At 48.5% G+C, this 13,942-nt stretch overlaps 1 protein-coding gene across 1 annotated transcript in view; it reads left to right on the forward strand.

The window, feature by feature from the left end:
* Positions 1-6,563: 6,563 nt before the first annotated feature.
* Slc15a1 (solute carrier family 15 member 1) overlaps positions 6,564-13,942 on the forward strand; it is a 58,587-nt gene continuing 51,208 nt past the window's right edge. The window contains exon 1 of the mRNA XM_045145848.1: positions 6,564-6,601. Within this exon, the coding sequence (XP_045001783.1) occupies positions 6,598-6,601 (4 nt within the window). The 5' untranslated portion in view covers positions 6,564-6,597. The remainder of the gene's footprint in view (positions 6,602-13,942) is intronic.

Here is a 13,942-nt window from a genome sequence, read left to right on the forward strand (position 1 = left end):
TTCCTGCTTTAGAGTTTTTTTTTTCCCCCTTCTCAGTTTCAGAATGAAGGTTTCTGTTTACACTGATAGCTCTGTTAAAGCGGAGCTATTTCAAGGAAAAAATAATAATAACACATTGCAGCTTGACTCAATCTGTGCGTGTGGCTATAGCAGAATGCCACAAGCTATGTGATTTCTGCACAAGGGGCCCGAAGTCATTTCTATACTTCTGGAAGCTAGGAAGTCCAAGGGCAGAGGACCATATCTAGTGAGTGGCTTCTTGCTGACTCACAACAGAGCGGAGGCTGCTACCCAGTGTCAAAGCTCACTAGAGAGAAGCAAAGGGGACCAAACTTGCCTGCTCCTTAACTACCTTATACCCATGAGAAGAGCACCATTAATGCATTCGGGGGTGGTAGCCATTGGGTTCCCAGGCATTGTGTGAGACCTGCCTACACCACATCAGCTTCCTCGGTGACAAATCCCATGGTCCTCTATGAATTGATCAGTGGTTGATCACACCCTCTAGATGGGGACCAGCGGGAGGGGCTCCCTGTGCCCAGACAAGGCTGGGAACTGTAATAAGGAGGAAACTCTGCTTTACAAATGAAAGCTGACCAGCCCGAAGCCACAGATGGAAAGAAAAATGATGGACTTGGGACTGGAGAGATGGCTTAGTGGTAAAGGCGTTTTGCCTGTAAAGTCAAAGGATTCCAGATCAATTCTCCAGGACCCACATAAGCCAGATGCATAAGGGGGCGCAGGTGTCTGGAGTTCGTTTGCAGTAGCTGGAGGCCCTCTCTCTTTCTCTCTCTCTCTCTGCCTCATTCTCTTTCTCAAATAAATAAATAAATAAAATATTTTTTAAAAAAGAAAAATGATGGATTTGAGGACATGGGAGGGAAATGAGAGAGGCTGTGGCTATAGCTGAGTTGATCCCTGACCCACCCCACATAAACTGGGCATAGCGGTCCATGCCTCCAATGCAATCACTATAATGCTAGCACTCAGGGAAACGAAGGCAGGAGGACCAGGTATTCAAGGTCATCTTTGGCTACGTATTAAGTTCAAAGCCAGCTTAGGCTACATGAGACCTAGTTGCCCCATCCCCTCCCCAAAATAAATAAATAAAAGAAGGGCCAGAGAGATGGCTTCGTGGTTAAGGCATTTGCCTGCATAGCCCAAGGATCCTGATTCAGTTCTCCAGGACCCACGTAAGCCAGATGCACAAGGGGGCCCACGCATCTGGAGTTTGTTTGCAGTGGCTGGAACCCTGGTGTACCTATTCTCCCTCTCTCTCTCTTTGTCTCTCTCTCTCTCTCTCTCTCTCTCTAGTAAATAAATAAGTAAAATAGATTTTAAAATAAGTAAGAGAAGGCTGAGAGTGCTCACCTAGCACACACAAAGCCCTGGGTTTGATCCATAGGACCACATAAAACAGGGACAACAGTGTACACCTGGAAACCTAGCACTTGGGGGGTAGAGGTAGAAAATCAGGAGTTCAAAGTCATCCTTGGTTTATAGTGAGTTCAAGGCCAGCCTGGGATATGCAAGACCCCATCTCAAAAAGGGAGGGCTGGGCCGGGCGTGGTGGCACACGCCTTTAACCTCAGCACTCAGGAGGCAGAGGTAAGAGGATCGCCATGAGTTCAAGGCCACCCTGAGACTCCATAGTGAATTCCAGGTCAGCCTGGGCTAGAGCGAGGCCCTACCTCGAAAAACCAAACACAGAAAAAAAAAAAAAAGGAGGGGGCTGGGGACATGACTCCCCGGATAAAGCACTTTGTGACCACCTGAGTTGGAATTCCAGAACCCCTATGTGCTGCCTTGAATGTAAAATGTCTCCCCTAGTCTCACGTGTTGTTTAAATTTTTTTTTTTTTTTTGGTTTTTTGAGGTAGGGTCTCACTCTAGCCCAGGCTGACCTGGAATTCACTATGGAGTCTCAGGGCGGCCTCGAACTCACGGCGATCCTCCTACTTCTGCCTCCCGAGTGCTGGGATTACAGACGTGTGCCACCACGCCTGGTTTAAAATATTTTTATTTATTTATTAGAGAGAGAGAAAGAGGCAAACAGAAAAAGAGTGCGTCTGAGCACGCTGGGTCCTTCTGCCACTGCAAACAAACTCCAGACGCATGCACCACTTTGTGCATCTGGCTTTACAAGGGCACTGGGGAATCGAACCCAGGCTATCGGTTTTTGCCAGCAAGTGCCTTGAACCATCTCTCATGCCTTGAACCATCTCTCCAGCCTTCATGTGTTTTTAATACTTGGTCACCAACTGGTGGCAATTTGGGAAAGTTGTTTGTTTTTCTCTCTTATATCTTCAAAATTTTCCATAACAACAACAACAAAAAAAAAGCACTGCAAAGAAACAAATATTGTTTTCTGGGATTAGGATTGTGGTGAGGAAGGCATTCGATGAGATGATAATGTGTGGTGTTTAACTTGTGGCATACTGTGAGATAAGTAACAGTAATTACTGCCATCACTGGAGCTCATTAACGTTGATGACATTCGAAAGCAAAATCTGCCAATAGGTTGTGATTGAAGTTAGTTTGGCAAAGAAAATCTGCCATTGGGCTGGAGAGATGGCTTAGCGGTTGAGCGCTTGCCTGTGAGGCCTAAGAACCCCGGTTTGAGGCTCCGTTCCCCAAGACCCATGTTAGCCAGATGCACAAGGGGGCGCACACATCTGGAGTTTGTTTGCAGTGGCTGGAGGCCCTGGCACACCTATTCTCTCTCTCTCTCTGCTGCTCTCAAATAAATAAGTAAATAAAATAAACAAACAAACAAAAAAGAAAATCCGCCAATAGGTTGTGATTGAAGTTAGTGTGGCAAAGTCAATGTACTGATGGGCATGTAGATTTGTCCTTTTATCTTGATGCTGTAAACAGCAACCCCACACTTTGGTGCAAGGGACAGGCAGGATCAAGTCCTCTAAGAACCTTTTCCATGGTCCCAGGTTCCACCTCTGGACCATTCCAGCCCATTCTCTCTCTCTCTCTCTCTCTCTCCTTACTTCTCTTTCTCAAATAAATAAATAAATTTCTTTAAAAATGATTTTATTTATTTATTTGCAAGGAGAGAAAGCGAGAGAAGAGACAGAGAGAATGGGCACCCAGGGCCTTAGGCCACAGCAAACAAACTCCAGATGCATGTGCCCCTTTGTGTATCTGGCTTTATGTGGGTACTGGGGAATCAAACCCAGTTTGTTAGGCTGAACCATCTCTCTAGTCCAATAAAATATTTGTTTTTGTTTTTTTTTTAAGTGAGAGTGGGGCTGGAGAGATGGCTTAGTGGTTAAGTGTTTGCCTGTGAAGCCTAAGGACCTTGGTTCGAGGCTTAATTCCCCAGGATCCACGTTAGCCAGATGCACAAGGGGGCGCACGTGTCTGGAGTTCGTTTGCAGTGGCTGGAGGCCTTGGCGTGCCCTTTCTCTCTCTCTCTCTCTCTCTCTCTGCCTCCTTCTCTCTGTCACTCTTAAATAAATAAATAAATAAAAAGTGAGAGCGCACTTTTGGTTAGAGAAGCTTCTCTTTTCAGATGGCGGTGACCACCCAAAATACACCATAGTGCTGAGAAGAAGTGACGGAGGAGTGTTCGGCCCTGAAACATCTCTATCACGTCCTCCAAGGTTCAGGATCCATTGCAAAAGAGGTGGCAGAAAGAATGTAAGAGCCAAAGGAAGGGTGGGACTGCTTACAACGCAACTGTCCAGACTGAAACTGGCCTCTATACCCACGACCTCCCAGCGCCCAGCACTCATAATAGGAGAAAAGATGATGACATCAAAATTAAAGAGAGTTGGGCGTGGTGGCGCACGCCTTTAATCCCAGCACTCGAGAGGCAGAGGTAGGAGGATCACCGTGAGTTCGAGGCCACCCTGAGACTACATAGAGAATTCCAGGTCAGCCTGAGCTAAAGTGAGACCCTACCTTGAAAAACCAAAAAATAGAGGGAGAGAAAGACTAACAGAGAGAGCGAGGGGATATGATGGAAAGTGGATTTTTGAAGGAGAAAGTAGAGGAGGGGAGATAATTATTATGGTTTACTGTAAGTATGGAAGTTGTCAATAAAAAAAAAATATGCCAAAAGTTTGCCTGCAAAGCCAAAGGACCTAGGTTCAACTCTCCAGGACCCACATAAGCCAGATGCACAAAGGGGCGCATGTGTCTGGAGTTCGTTTGCAGTGGCTGGAGGCCCTGACATGCCCATTCTCTATCTGCCTCTTTCTCTTTCTCTCTCTCTCTATCTCAAATAAATAAATGAAAAAATAAAAATATATTTTTAAATGCCAAAAAAAATTTTTTTAAAAGATTTTATTTTAATTTATTAATTAGAGACAGAGAGAGGAAGAGCGAGAGTGTGTGAGAATGGACACGTCAGGGCCTCAAGCCACTGCAAATGAACTCCAGACACATGCGCCACCATGCGCATCTGGCTTACGTGGGACCTGGGGAATCAAACCGGGGTCCTTAGGCTTCACAGGCATGCGCTTTAACTGCTAAGCCCCCTTATATTATTCCAGATGATTTCCATATTTTCCTAAGCACGTTACAAAGAAAGAAAGTGCTTTCACGGAGCCTATGAGCTCAGCAGACAGTCTACCCTGCAGAAGGGCTGAATGGGCAGCCTCACCTTTCTGCCTGAGCTGGCTGATGGCAGGTGACCACAGGTCCTTCCCACTGGTCAGCCCAATGACCTCCCACCGGGTGTGATCCTTACACCCATGGGTCCCAGCCTTTGGGCAACATCAACTGCTACTCTTGTGAGCTTCAGTTAGTCAAGGGCGGGAAGTAGTTTCTTTCCACTGTGCTCGGTAAAGAAAGCTCTAGAAGGACAGGTTCTCTGTTTCACCTACACATCGCCACCTCCCAACGGGTGGTTAGGGAGTCCCTAAGGCTCAGCAGATCTTAGGGACAGGTGAGCAGATAAACAATGGGGTGCATGGTACAGTGGGTTAGGCTTCTCCCTCAGAGGGACGTCTGCCCCATGCTGCCACGTGCAGGAGCCTTGAGGGCATTTTGCTATGTGAGAGAAGCCAGTCACAAAGGGACAAACTGCCCAGCCCCCCTCACACAAGGCACTGGAGCAGTCAGATTCCACCACACAAAGTAGAGAGGTAGCTTCTTTAGAAAGGATGCAGACTTGTTTGATAGAGACAGAGGGCGGGAAGATGGCTGGTGGCAAGGGTTACACAATGATGTGAATGTACTTAATGTCACATTGTGTCCTTAACAATGAAGATGGTCACTTTTATGTTGTTATATTTTGTCACCATTTTTAACAGGTAACAGTGGGTGTGGGAAAGGTAGCTCTCACCTATTATCCCAGAACTGAGGAGGAGGAGAAGGCAGAAAGGAAAAAAAAAAAAGAGAGAGAGAGAGAAAAAGCTAGGCGTGGTGGCGCACGCCTTTAATCCCAGCACTCGGGAGACAGAGGTAGGAGGACTGCTGTGAGTTCAAGGCCACCCTGAGACTACATAGTGAATTCCAGGTCAGCCTGGATGAGAGTGAGACCCTACCTCGGAAAATTGAAAAATAAAACAAAACAAAGAAAAGAGAAAAAGAAAGAAAAGAGATAATAGAAATTCCTCTGAGGGCTGGAGAGATGGCTTAGCAGTTAAGGCATTTGCCTATGAAGCCTAAGGATTCAGGTTCGACTCCCCAGTACCCACATAAACTAGATGCACAGTGACACATGTGTCTGGAGTTTGTTTGCAGTGGCTAGAGACCCTGGCATGCCCATTCTCTATCTGCCTCTTTCTCTCTCTCTCACAAATAAATAATTTTAAAAAAAAATTCCTCTGAAAGCCTAAGCTTCCTCAAGTTGGACGAGAAAGCAGCAAAAGAGCTGGGTGTGGTGGTGCAAGCGTGTAATCCCAGCACTGGGAAGGCGGCGGGCAGGAGGCTAGCGGATCAGGAGTTCCTATACTGCATAGCCAGCTCAGAACAGGCAGACAAAATGGTCCGCGGAGATGTCTGGGGGTGTTGTTGTTGCTGTTTGTTTCTTAGTGATTTCTGGGATTTTGTCATTCTTAAAGAAGGCAAACATAAACTCCTCCAGAAATGCTTTCAACATTTCGAATTTCAGGACAGGCGTGCACACACACACACACACACACACACACACACACTCACTCAGTTTTGCCACCACCAGCCCCCGCCCCCCAAGTCGAGCATGTTGCCTGAGCAGTGTATCCCAAAGTGTGTCCCTGGGCCATCACCCCCAACATGACCAATCCTGATGTGCTGAGCCAGCAAACCCAACCCAGTGGGGCTGGAAATTTGCATTTCAACCAGCCTCCAAGTGACCCGGGGAGTCACTGCCTCAGGTTCCTCCCACGTGCCCTGTCACTTGGGGCAGCTGTGCTTCTGCCCCACCCCACGCGGGACCTGGATGACACCGCAGGGCACCTGCCCCCCCCCCCCGGAGACAGGTGACCACCTTGCGAGCCTTCCCCGCCGCGTGGCCACCTCCCAGGGTGGATCCCCCGGGGCCCGGCCCCGCCTCGCACCACCTCCAGGTAGAGCTGGGCAGAGCCTGGACGCGCAGTCTGAGCAGCTTTGATTCCAGCCAGCCAGTCGCCCGCAGGGAGCCCTCGGAGCTGCCACCATGGGTACGTGCGCTCCTGTCCCCGGGGCAGGGGTGGTGAGACGGGCGCCGTCGGGGAGCTGCAGAGAGGGCACGGAGGAGTGTGTGGGGGGGGGATCCCCAGAGGCGCCCAGAATAAGCGCAATGTCCTTGACCTGCCCGCCTGTCTGGAACGCTGGGATCCCGGTTCCCATGGTGCCAATCACTGTGGCCTTGGACTTGGCCTGGGGAGGGCAGGAAAGGGCGATAATTGCGGCCCCAGGGCGCCCCCCGTGGGGACCTTTGCCCTGCTCTTGCCTGTGGCTGGGAGGTGACCCTGGCGTGTCTGGGGCATCCCTGGCCAAAGGGGAAATCAAGTCATCTCCCTGACACCCCTTTTCACACATTCTGCCATTGTCCCCCCGTGTTGTAACCAAGGCCGGTTTGGGAGACTCTGAGAATGGGCTGGGGAAGCAGCTTGACTTCTGTTCTGGTTGGGAATAGGACTCGAAAGTAATTCAGGACCACAGACAGAGCCCCCCTCCCCCGCCCCCGGGCCGCCAGCCCCCTTAAGGTTGTGGCTCCCGCTTTCCATACGCAGAGGGGCCAAGCGCAAAGGGGGCCACCGCACCTGGCAGGGGATGGGGCACCTGGCATCAGTGAGCGGCTCAAACTTCGGAGATCTGTGACGGTGGTTAACTTAAGCGTGCCTCCCCCAGGAAGATGCTCTTGTCTTGGGTGGCGGCGTGAGAGGGTGCACCCTGGCCAGCTTTGAAAGGAGACTCGGTGCCCCTTGCTGGTGCCCTCTTGTAACTTTTCTGGAAGGTGCTCTGAAGCGTTTGCGTGCTTGAGTGGTGTCACGGAGCTGGAACTCTAATCCGCGCGACAGCTCGCCCCAGGATAGATGTCAAAGGCTTGGGAGGATTCGGAGTCGGCTTTGGAGAGGTGGCTCTGAAGGAATCCACCCATGCTGTCCTGGTTGCAAGTGGGTCGTCTTGGAGGGGCTGCGGCTGACATTGGCATAGAATGTGGGGGCACAGCCAGCGGCGCATGTTCATTCAGATCTAGGTTGGATTTGTGCCAAGGTCTCACTTTTTCACTATCAAGAGCATGGAACTAAAAAAAAGATACTTTTTCATTTTTTCTTTTTGGTTTTTTCGAGGTAGGGTCTCGCTCTAGCTCAGGTTGACCTGGAATTCACTATGTAGTCTCAGGACTTACCCCTTACCCTTTCTTTCTTTTTTTTTAATTTTTTTTACTTATTTATTTGAGAGCGACAGACACAGAGAGAAAGACAGATAGAGGGAGAGAGAGAGAATGGGCGCGCCAGGGCTTCCAGCCTCTGCAAACGAACTCCAGACGCGTGCGCCCCCTTGTGCATCTGGCTAACGTGGGACCTGGGGAACCGAGCCCTGAACCGGGGTCCTTAGGCTTCACAGGCAAGCGTTTAACCGCTAAGCCATCTCTCCAGCCCCCCTTACCCTTTCTTAGTTGCTCATCACCTCAGCCCCTCCATTCCCAGGGGGAGTGAGGGACCCTCCTAGAATGCTAGTGGAAACAAGGGTTCCTCCAAGAGCTGTTTCCTGCTGTTTTGCCTCCTCAGTCACCAAATGTCACTGTCAGTCCCCCAGCATCTAAAACGGTTGGTGTCATTTAAGCGCTGAAGATCTGTTCCCAAGAAGGCAAATTGTGACAACTCCCCCCCCCAAAGACATTTTATAGTATATTTTTGAGCGGGGCGTGGTGGCACATGCCTTTAATGCCAGCACTTGGGAGGCAGAGGTAGAAGGATGGCCGTGAGTTCGAGGCCACCCTGAGACTCCATAGTGAAGTCCAGGTCAGCCAGGGACAGAGCGAGACCCTACCTCGAAAAGCCAAAAGAAAAAAGAAAAGAAAGGAAAAGAGGTGATGGGAGCCAGGGTGGCCCTCACCTAGGATCACGTGATGAAAATTCATAGCATCAACAGGTAAGCAACTAGGATGTGGCAATCATGCGAAACCTGGCTGTCGCATCTGGTTGGAATCCTGAGCCTCAAACCCTTTGTTTTTAGGTATTTTATTAATTTAAGAGAGAGAGTGAGAGAGCATGCCAGGGCCTCCAGCCACTGCAAATGAACTCCAGATGCATGTGCCACTTTGTGCATCTGGCTTTACATGGGTACTGGAGAATCAAACCCAGGACATTAGGCTTTGCAGGCAAGTGCCTCAATCACTGAGCCATCTCTCTAGCCCCTCTAACCCTGTCTTAAAGCAAAGGCTGCAGCGTCTCTGGAAAGGACCAGGAGTAGACATTCCCAGGGGAAACTCCTTAGCTCTGTCCTTAGAGCGGGAAGCACCCACAGATAATACATAAACAAATAGGTGAGGCTGTCCCAATAAAACTTTATGGACACTGACAGTCAGGTTTTGTATAATTTTCTTTTTCCTTTCTTTTTTTTTTTTCTTCTGCTCTCTTCTTTTCTGTGTGGTTCTTTTGAGGGAGTCTTGCTTTAAAACCAGGAAGGGTCTGGAATTCACTATATAGCCCAGACTGACCTCAAATTCTTAGTGATTCTTACTTCAACCTCTTAAGTGCCAGGATTACGGGCCACCACACCCCACATTTACACAACTTTCTGGTAACACAATAGCCTTCAAGTTTTATTTTTTTTTTCCAGGCCTTTAAACATAGCAAAAATCTTAGCTTGTGAACTCTCTGTACAAAGCTATGGCTGTCTGCGGTCCCTGAGCTGCTGTTTATTAATTCTTGCGTGAAGGGACAGAACTTCTCACAGGCCGGGAGGAGCCTCAAGGAGGAAGGAGCAACCCTGCCCCCAAGCCTTTGGGGACCTGGGGGCAGCTTCCCTGAGTCTAGTCACAAGTGTCTAGGACACATTGGGTGCTTTCACAAACCATGGCTCACACATTGGTCTTGAAACACCATAAATCTTGCTCTGTCATTTGCCATATATTAGACTCTGAAAATCAGGTACAAGAGTCAGCTTCTGGGAAGGACATTCCCTTCGTCTCTGGGTTACTTGACAAGTTCGCTTCATTTGCTAAGAGTACGGGACCAAGCTGGAGAGATGGCTTAGCGGTTCAGGTGCATGCCTGTGAAGCCTAAGGACCCAGGTTCGATTCTCCAGGTCCCACGTAAGCCAGATGCACATGGTGGCGCATGCATCTGGAGTTCGTTTGCAGTGGCTAGAGGCCCTGGCGTGCCCATTCACACACACACTCTCTCTCTTTCTTTCTCTCTCTCCCTCTCCCACTATCTGTCTCTAATAAGTAAATAAATAAATAAAAATAAAATAAAATCAGAGTACTGGACCCCTGCCTGTCCCAGATCTCAGGTATGTAGGCATGCGTGTGAGTGTGTGTGTGTCTTGTTTTCCAAGTCAGTTTCTTGCCTGAATATAAAATGATAAGCTAAACTTGCAGGCACTTCACATCTGACCATTTCTAAGTCCTTCCTTGTTTTTCCTCATTGAAGCACACGCCTGAGGAAGCATCTCATGGTGGCTGGTCCCTATACCTGGAGCCCTGGCTCTGTGGGACTAAGGCAGTCTAAGGATGGATATACGCACACGTTCCCAGGATGTTCATATTACTGCTCCCAACCATACTGTTAGAACCACAGTGACTCTAATCCACAGGAGTCTCTTCTCCTTGGCCCTTGCCCTGCCCAAATGTTGCTGCTATGCCCTAAAAAATTAGGTTATGGGAGCTGGGTAGATTGCTAAGTGGTTAAAGGCACCTGCTTACAAATCCTGATGGCCCAGGTTTGATTCCCACATAAAGCCAGATGCACAAAGTGATCATGCAACTGGAGTTCATTTGTAGTAGCAAGAGGCTCTGGTGTGCCCATTCATTCTCTCTCTCTCTCTCTCTCTCTCATTGCAAATAAATAATCAATAAAATATTGTTTTAAAACATCATGTTGCAGAGCCGGGTGTGATGGCGTACTCCTTTAACCCTTAGCCCTTGGGAGGCTGGCGTAAGGGGATCGCTGTGAGTTCGAGGCCACCCTGAGACTACAGGGTGAATTCCAGGTCAGCCTGGGCTAGAGTGAAACCCTACTTGGAAAAACCAAAAAAAAAAAAAAAAAAAAAAAATTATGTTGCTGAAAATCTAGTCTAGCCTGGGCCCTGGATTGTCTGTATGGTTACATGTCTATGGTGATGGGTGAATCGATGAGAAAATTTGAAGATTATTAGAAGCTGTCTGAGATGATATGAGGGAGAGTCAAAAAGAATGGGAATGGGCTGGAGAGATGGCTTAGCAGTTAAGCGCTTTCCTGTGAAGCCTGAGGACCTCAGTTTGAGGCTTGATTCTCCAGGACCCAGGTAAACAAGATGCACAAGGGGGCGCACGTGTCTGGAGTTTGTTTGCAGTGGCTGGAGGCCCTGGCGCGCCCCTTCTCTCTATCTATCTGCCTCTTTTTCTCTGTCTGTCGCTCTCAAATAAAAAAATAATAAAAATTTTAAAAAGAATGGGAATGATGAGTCATTATGGTCCTAAGTCCCTGGTTCATGCAGGTATTTATTTCCCATGGGAGGGTATAGACCAGGGAAGAACTTCATATCCTTGGGGCAAGAACCAAAGTCCATAAACAACAAATTCTCCTCAGGGTTGCAGTGGAGGAAAACTAGACGGGTGGAAGCAGCAACCTGGAGTGACTTATCCAAGGTGGAGAATCGACCACCTTCATGCTAAATCTTTGCTTTATCTTCATGCCTCTGCACAGTCTCCTGTGTTGAATTACTGCTTGGATTTTCTGAGTTAGAACTCTCCCTCTGCCCTTAGAGTTATTGAACCATCTCATGAAGAATGGGAAATAGATGGGAGGTGTATTAGTTATTGTACTCATTGCTGGGACCAAATACCCAACAAGAAGCAGCTTGAGGAAGGAAGAGTTTATTTTGGCTTACATTTAAAAAAAAAAAATTTCAGGGCTGGAAAGATGGCTTAGTGGTTAAGAGTTTGCCTGTGAAGCCTGAGGACCCCGGTTCAAGGCTCAATTCCCCAGGACCCATGTAAGCCAGATGCACAAGGTGGTGCATGCATCTGGAGTTCGTTTGCTGGAGGCCCTGATGCGCCCATTCTCTCCCTCTTTCTCTCTCTGTCTGTCGTTACCAAATAAATAAATAAAAATAAACAAAAACATTTTTAATATTTCATTTATTTATTTATGAGACAGGGGCAAATAGAGAGAGAGAGAATGTGCACACCAAGGCCTCCAGCCACTGCAAATAACTCCAGACACATGGACTCCAGATGCATGCACCACATTGTGCATCTGGCTTTATGTGGGTACTAGGGAATCAAACTTGGGTCCTTTGGCTTTGCTGGCAAGTACCTTTCTTGCTAAACCATTTGAGGGGTACTCTCCATGACGAGGAGGAAGGAATGGTGGCAAGAGCAAGAAGGCCTCCAGCTCACACTGCATCCAGTTGGGAAGCAGGGGACAAATTGGGTGTAAGACTATGAAATGCCAATGCCCACCTTTAACAAGCCATTGCCTCCAACAAGGCTCTAACTCCTAAAGGTTCCACAGCCTTCCCCCCAAAGCACCACCAGATGGAGACATAGTGTTCCCACTCATGAGGAACATTTCACTTCAATCTACAACTAGGAGTTTCTCCAGTTGGCTACTCAGCTCTCAGCACAGCTCACCACCCTGTCCTCCAGGGTAAGCAGCTAGGGACCAGGGAATGTCACCGGAGCCTGGGACTTCCCAACCAGCTGTGTTCCCAGCGTGTGAATTCTATCCCTTGCAGAACAGGAAGTGGGTAGGGTGACCCAGGTGAGCTGAGAAGGAAATCAAAACGAGGCTGAGCCCCGAGGAGCATCTGCCTTCTTCCCTGTGTGCAGGGGAGGAACATTGTCACCAGACCAGTGAGAGTGATTGCCTGGCCACACTGAGCTTGCAACACAAGGAACCAGAGAGTCGCTGTTTCGAAACTTTGGCCCTTGGTTTACAGCCCAGCTGCCGCCAGAGTGAAAGGACATCTCAGCAGGTGGAAGGTGCCAGTGCTGAGCAGAGGACCGACAGGTGGTGACGGAAGGTGTGATGCCCGCCTGCAGCAACCCAGCAAACTGCTGAGAAGGTCTGTCCTGGCAGGAGATGTTTGGTTCAAGAATCAGACTTAGGACTGGGAAAGTCACGAAGTGTACTTAGATAAGAAGGTCCATTAAAAGTCCTCAAAGCAAACCAACAGAAAAACTCAGGCAATCTGCCCAGAGTGACATTTTGTTGCAAGTTCTGTTAGGGTTGATCAGAGGTACATTTGGACATTTGAGATGTTCTTAGGGAATTAAACCTTTTCTCCCTTCAGCCCAAATGCATGAGCTCACATGATGTGCTTGTTTCCTGAGGCCACTGTGACATAAGTGTCACAAACTGGGTGTTTTAAAACAATAGTGGGCCAGGCGTAATGGCACACACCTTTAATCCCAGCACTTGGGAGGTGGAGGTAGGAGGAGCGCCATGAGTTCGAGGCCACCCTGAGACTACATAGTGAATTCCAGGTCAGCCTGAGCTAGAATGAAACCCTACCTCAAAAAAAAAAAGGAAAAAAAAAATAGCAAAGCTGGGCATGGTGGTGAACATCTTTAATCCCAGCACTCGGGAGGCAGGGAGCAGAGGTAGGCAGATGCCTGGGACTACAGAGTGAATTCCAAGTCAGCCTGGGCTAGCTTAAGACTCGACTTTGAGGGCTGGAGAGATGGCTTAGCGGTTAAGCGCTTGCCTGTGAAGTCTAAGGACCCCGGTTCGAGACTCGGTTCCCCAGGTCCCACGTTAGCCAAATGCACAAGGGGCGCACGCGTCTGGAGTTCATTTGCAGAGGCTGGAAGCCCTGGCGCGCCCATTCTCTCTCTCTCCCTCTATCTGTCTTTCTCTCTGTGTCTGTCGCTCTCAAATAAATAAATAAATAAATAATTTTTTAAAAAAGGTGTGTGCCACCATGCCTTAAAAAAAAAAAAAAGACTCGATTTTGAAACTCAAAAAAAAAAAAAAAAAGATGTGTTTTCTGGCATGTCTAGAGGTCCAGAGTCCAAAAAAGTTTCTGCTTCCATTGTGACACGTGACATGGCTGCCTTCCTCCTATGTATCTGTCTCCTGTCTCTTATTTCTCTTTTTTCTTTTTCTTTCTTCTTTTTTAATTTTAAAAAGAGAGAGAGAGAATCAGCATGCCAGGGCTTCAGCCACTGAAACGGAAGCCCAGACACTTGCACCACCTAGTGGGCATGTGCGACCTTGCACTTGCCTCACCTTTATGCATGTGGCTGACTGGGATCTGGGGAGTAGAACGTGAGCCCTCAGGCTTTGCAGGCAAGCACTTTAACTGCTAAGCCATCAAGCCATCTCTCCAGCCTCCTCCCCCCCCCCACTTTTTTTTGAGGC

This window comes from Jaculus jaculus, chromosome 3 (genome assembly GCF_020740685.1).
Source record: "Jaculus jaculus isolate mJacJac1 chromosome 3, mJacJac1.mat.Y.cur, whole genome shotgun sequence".
Classification (NCBI taxonomy): Eukaryota; Metazoa; Chordata; class Mammalia; order Rodentia; family Dipodidae; genus Jaculus; species Jaculus jaculus.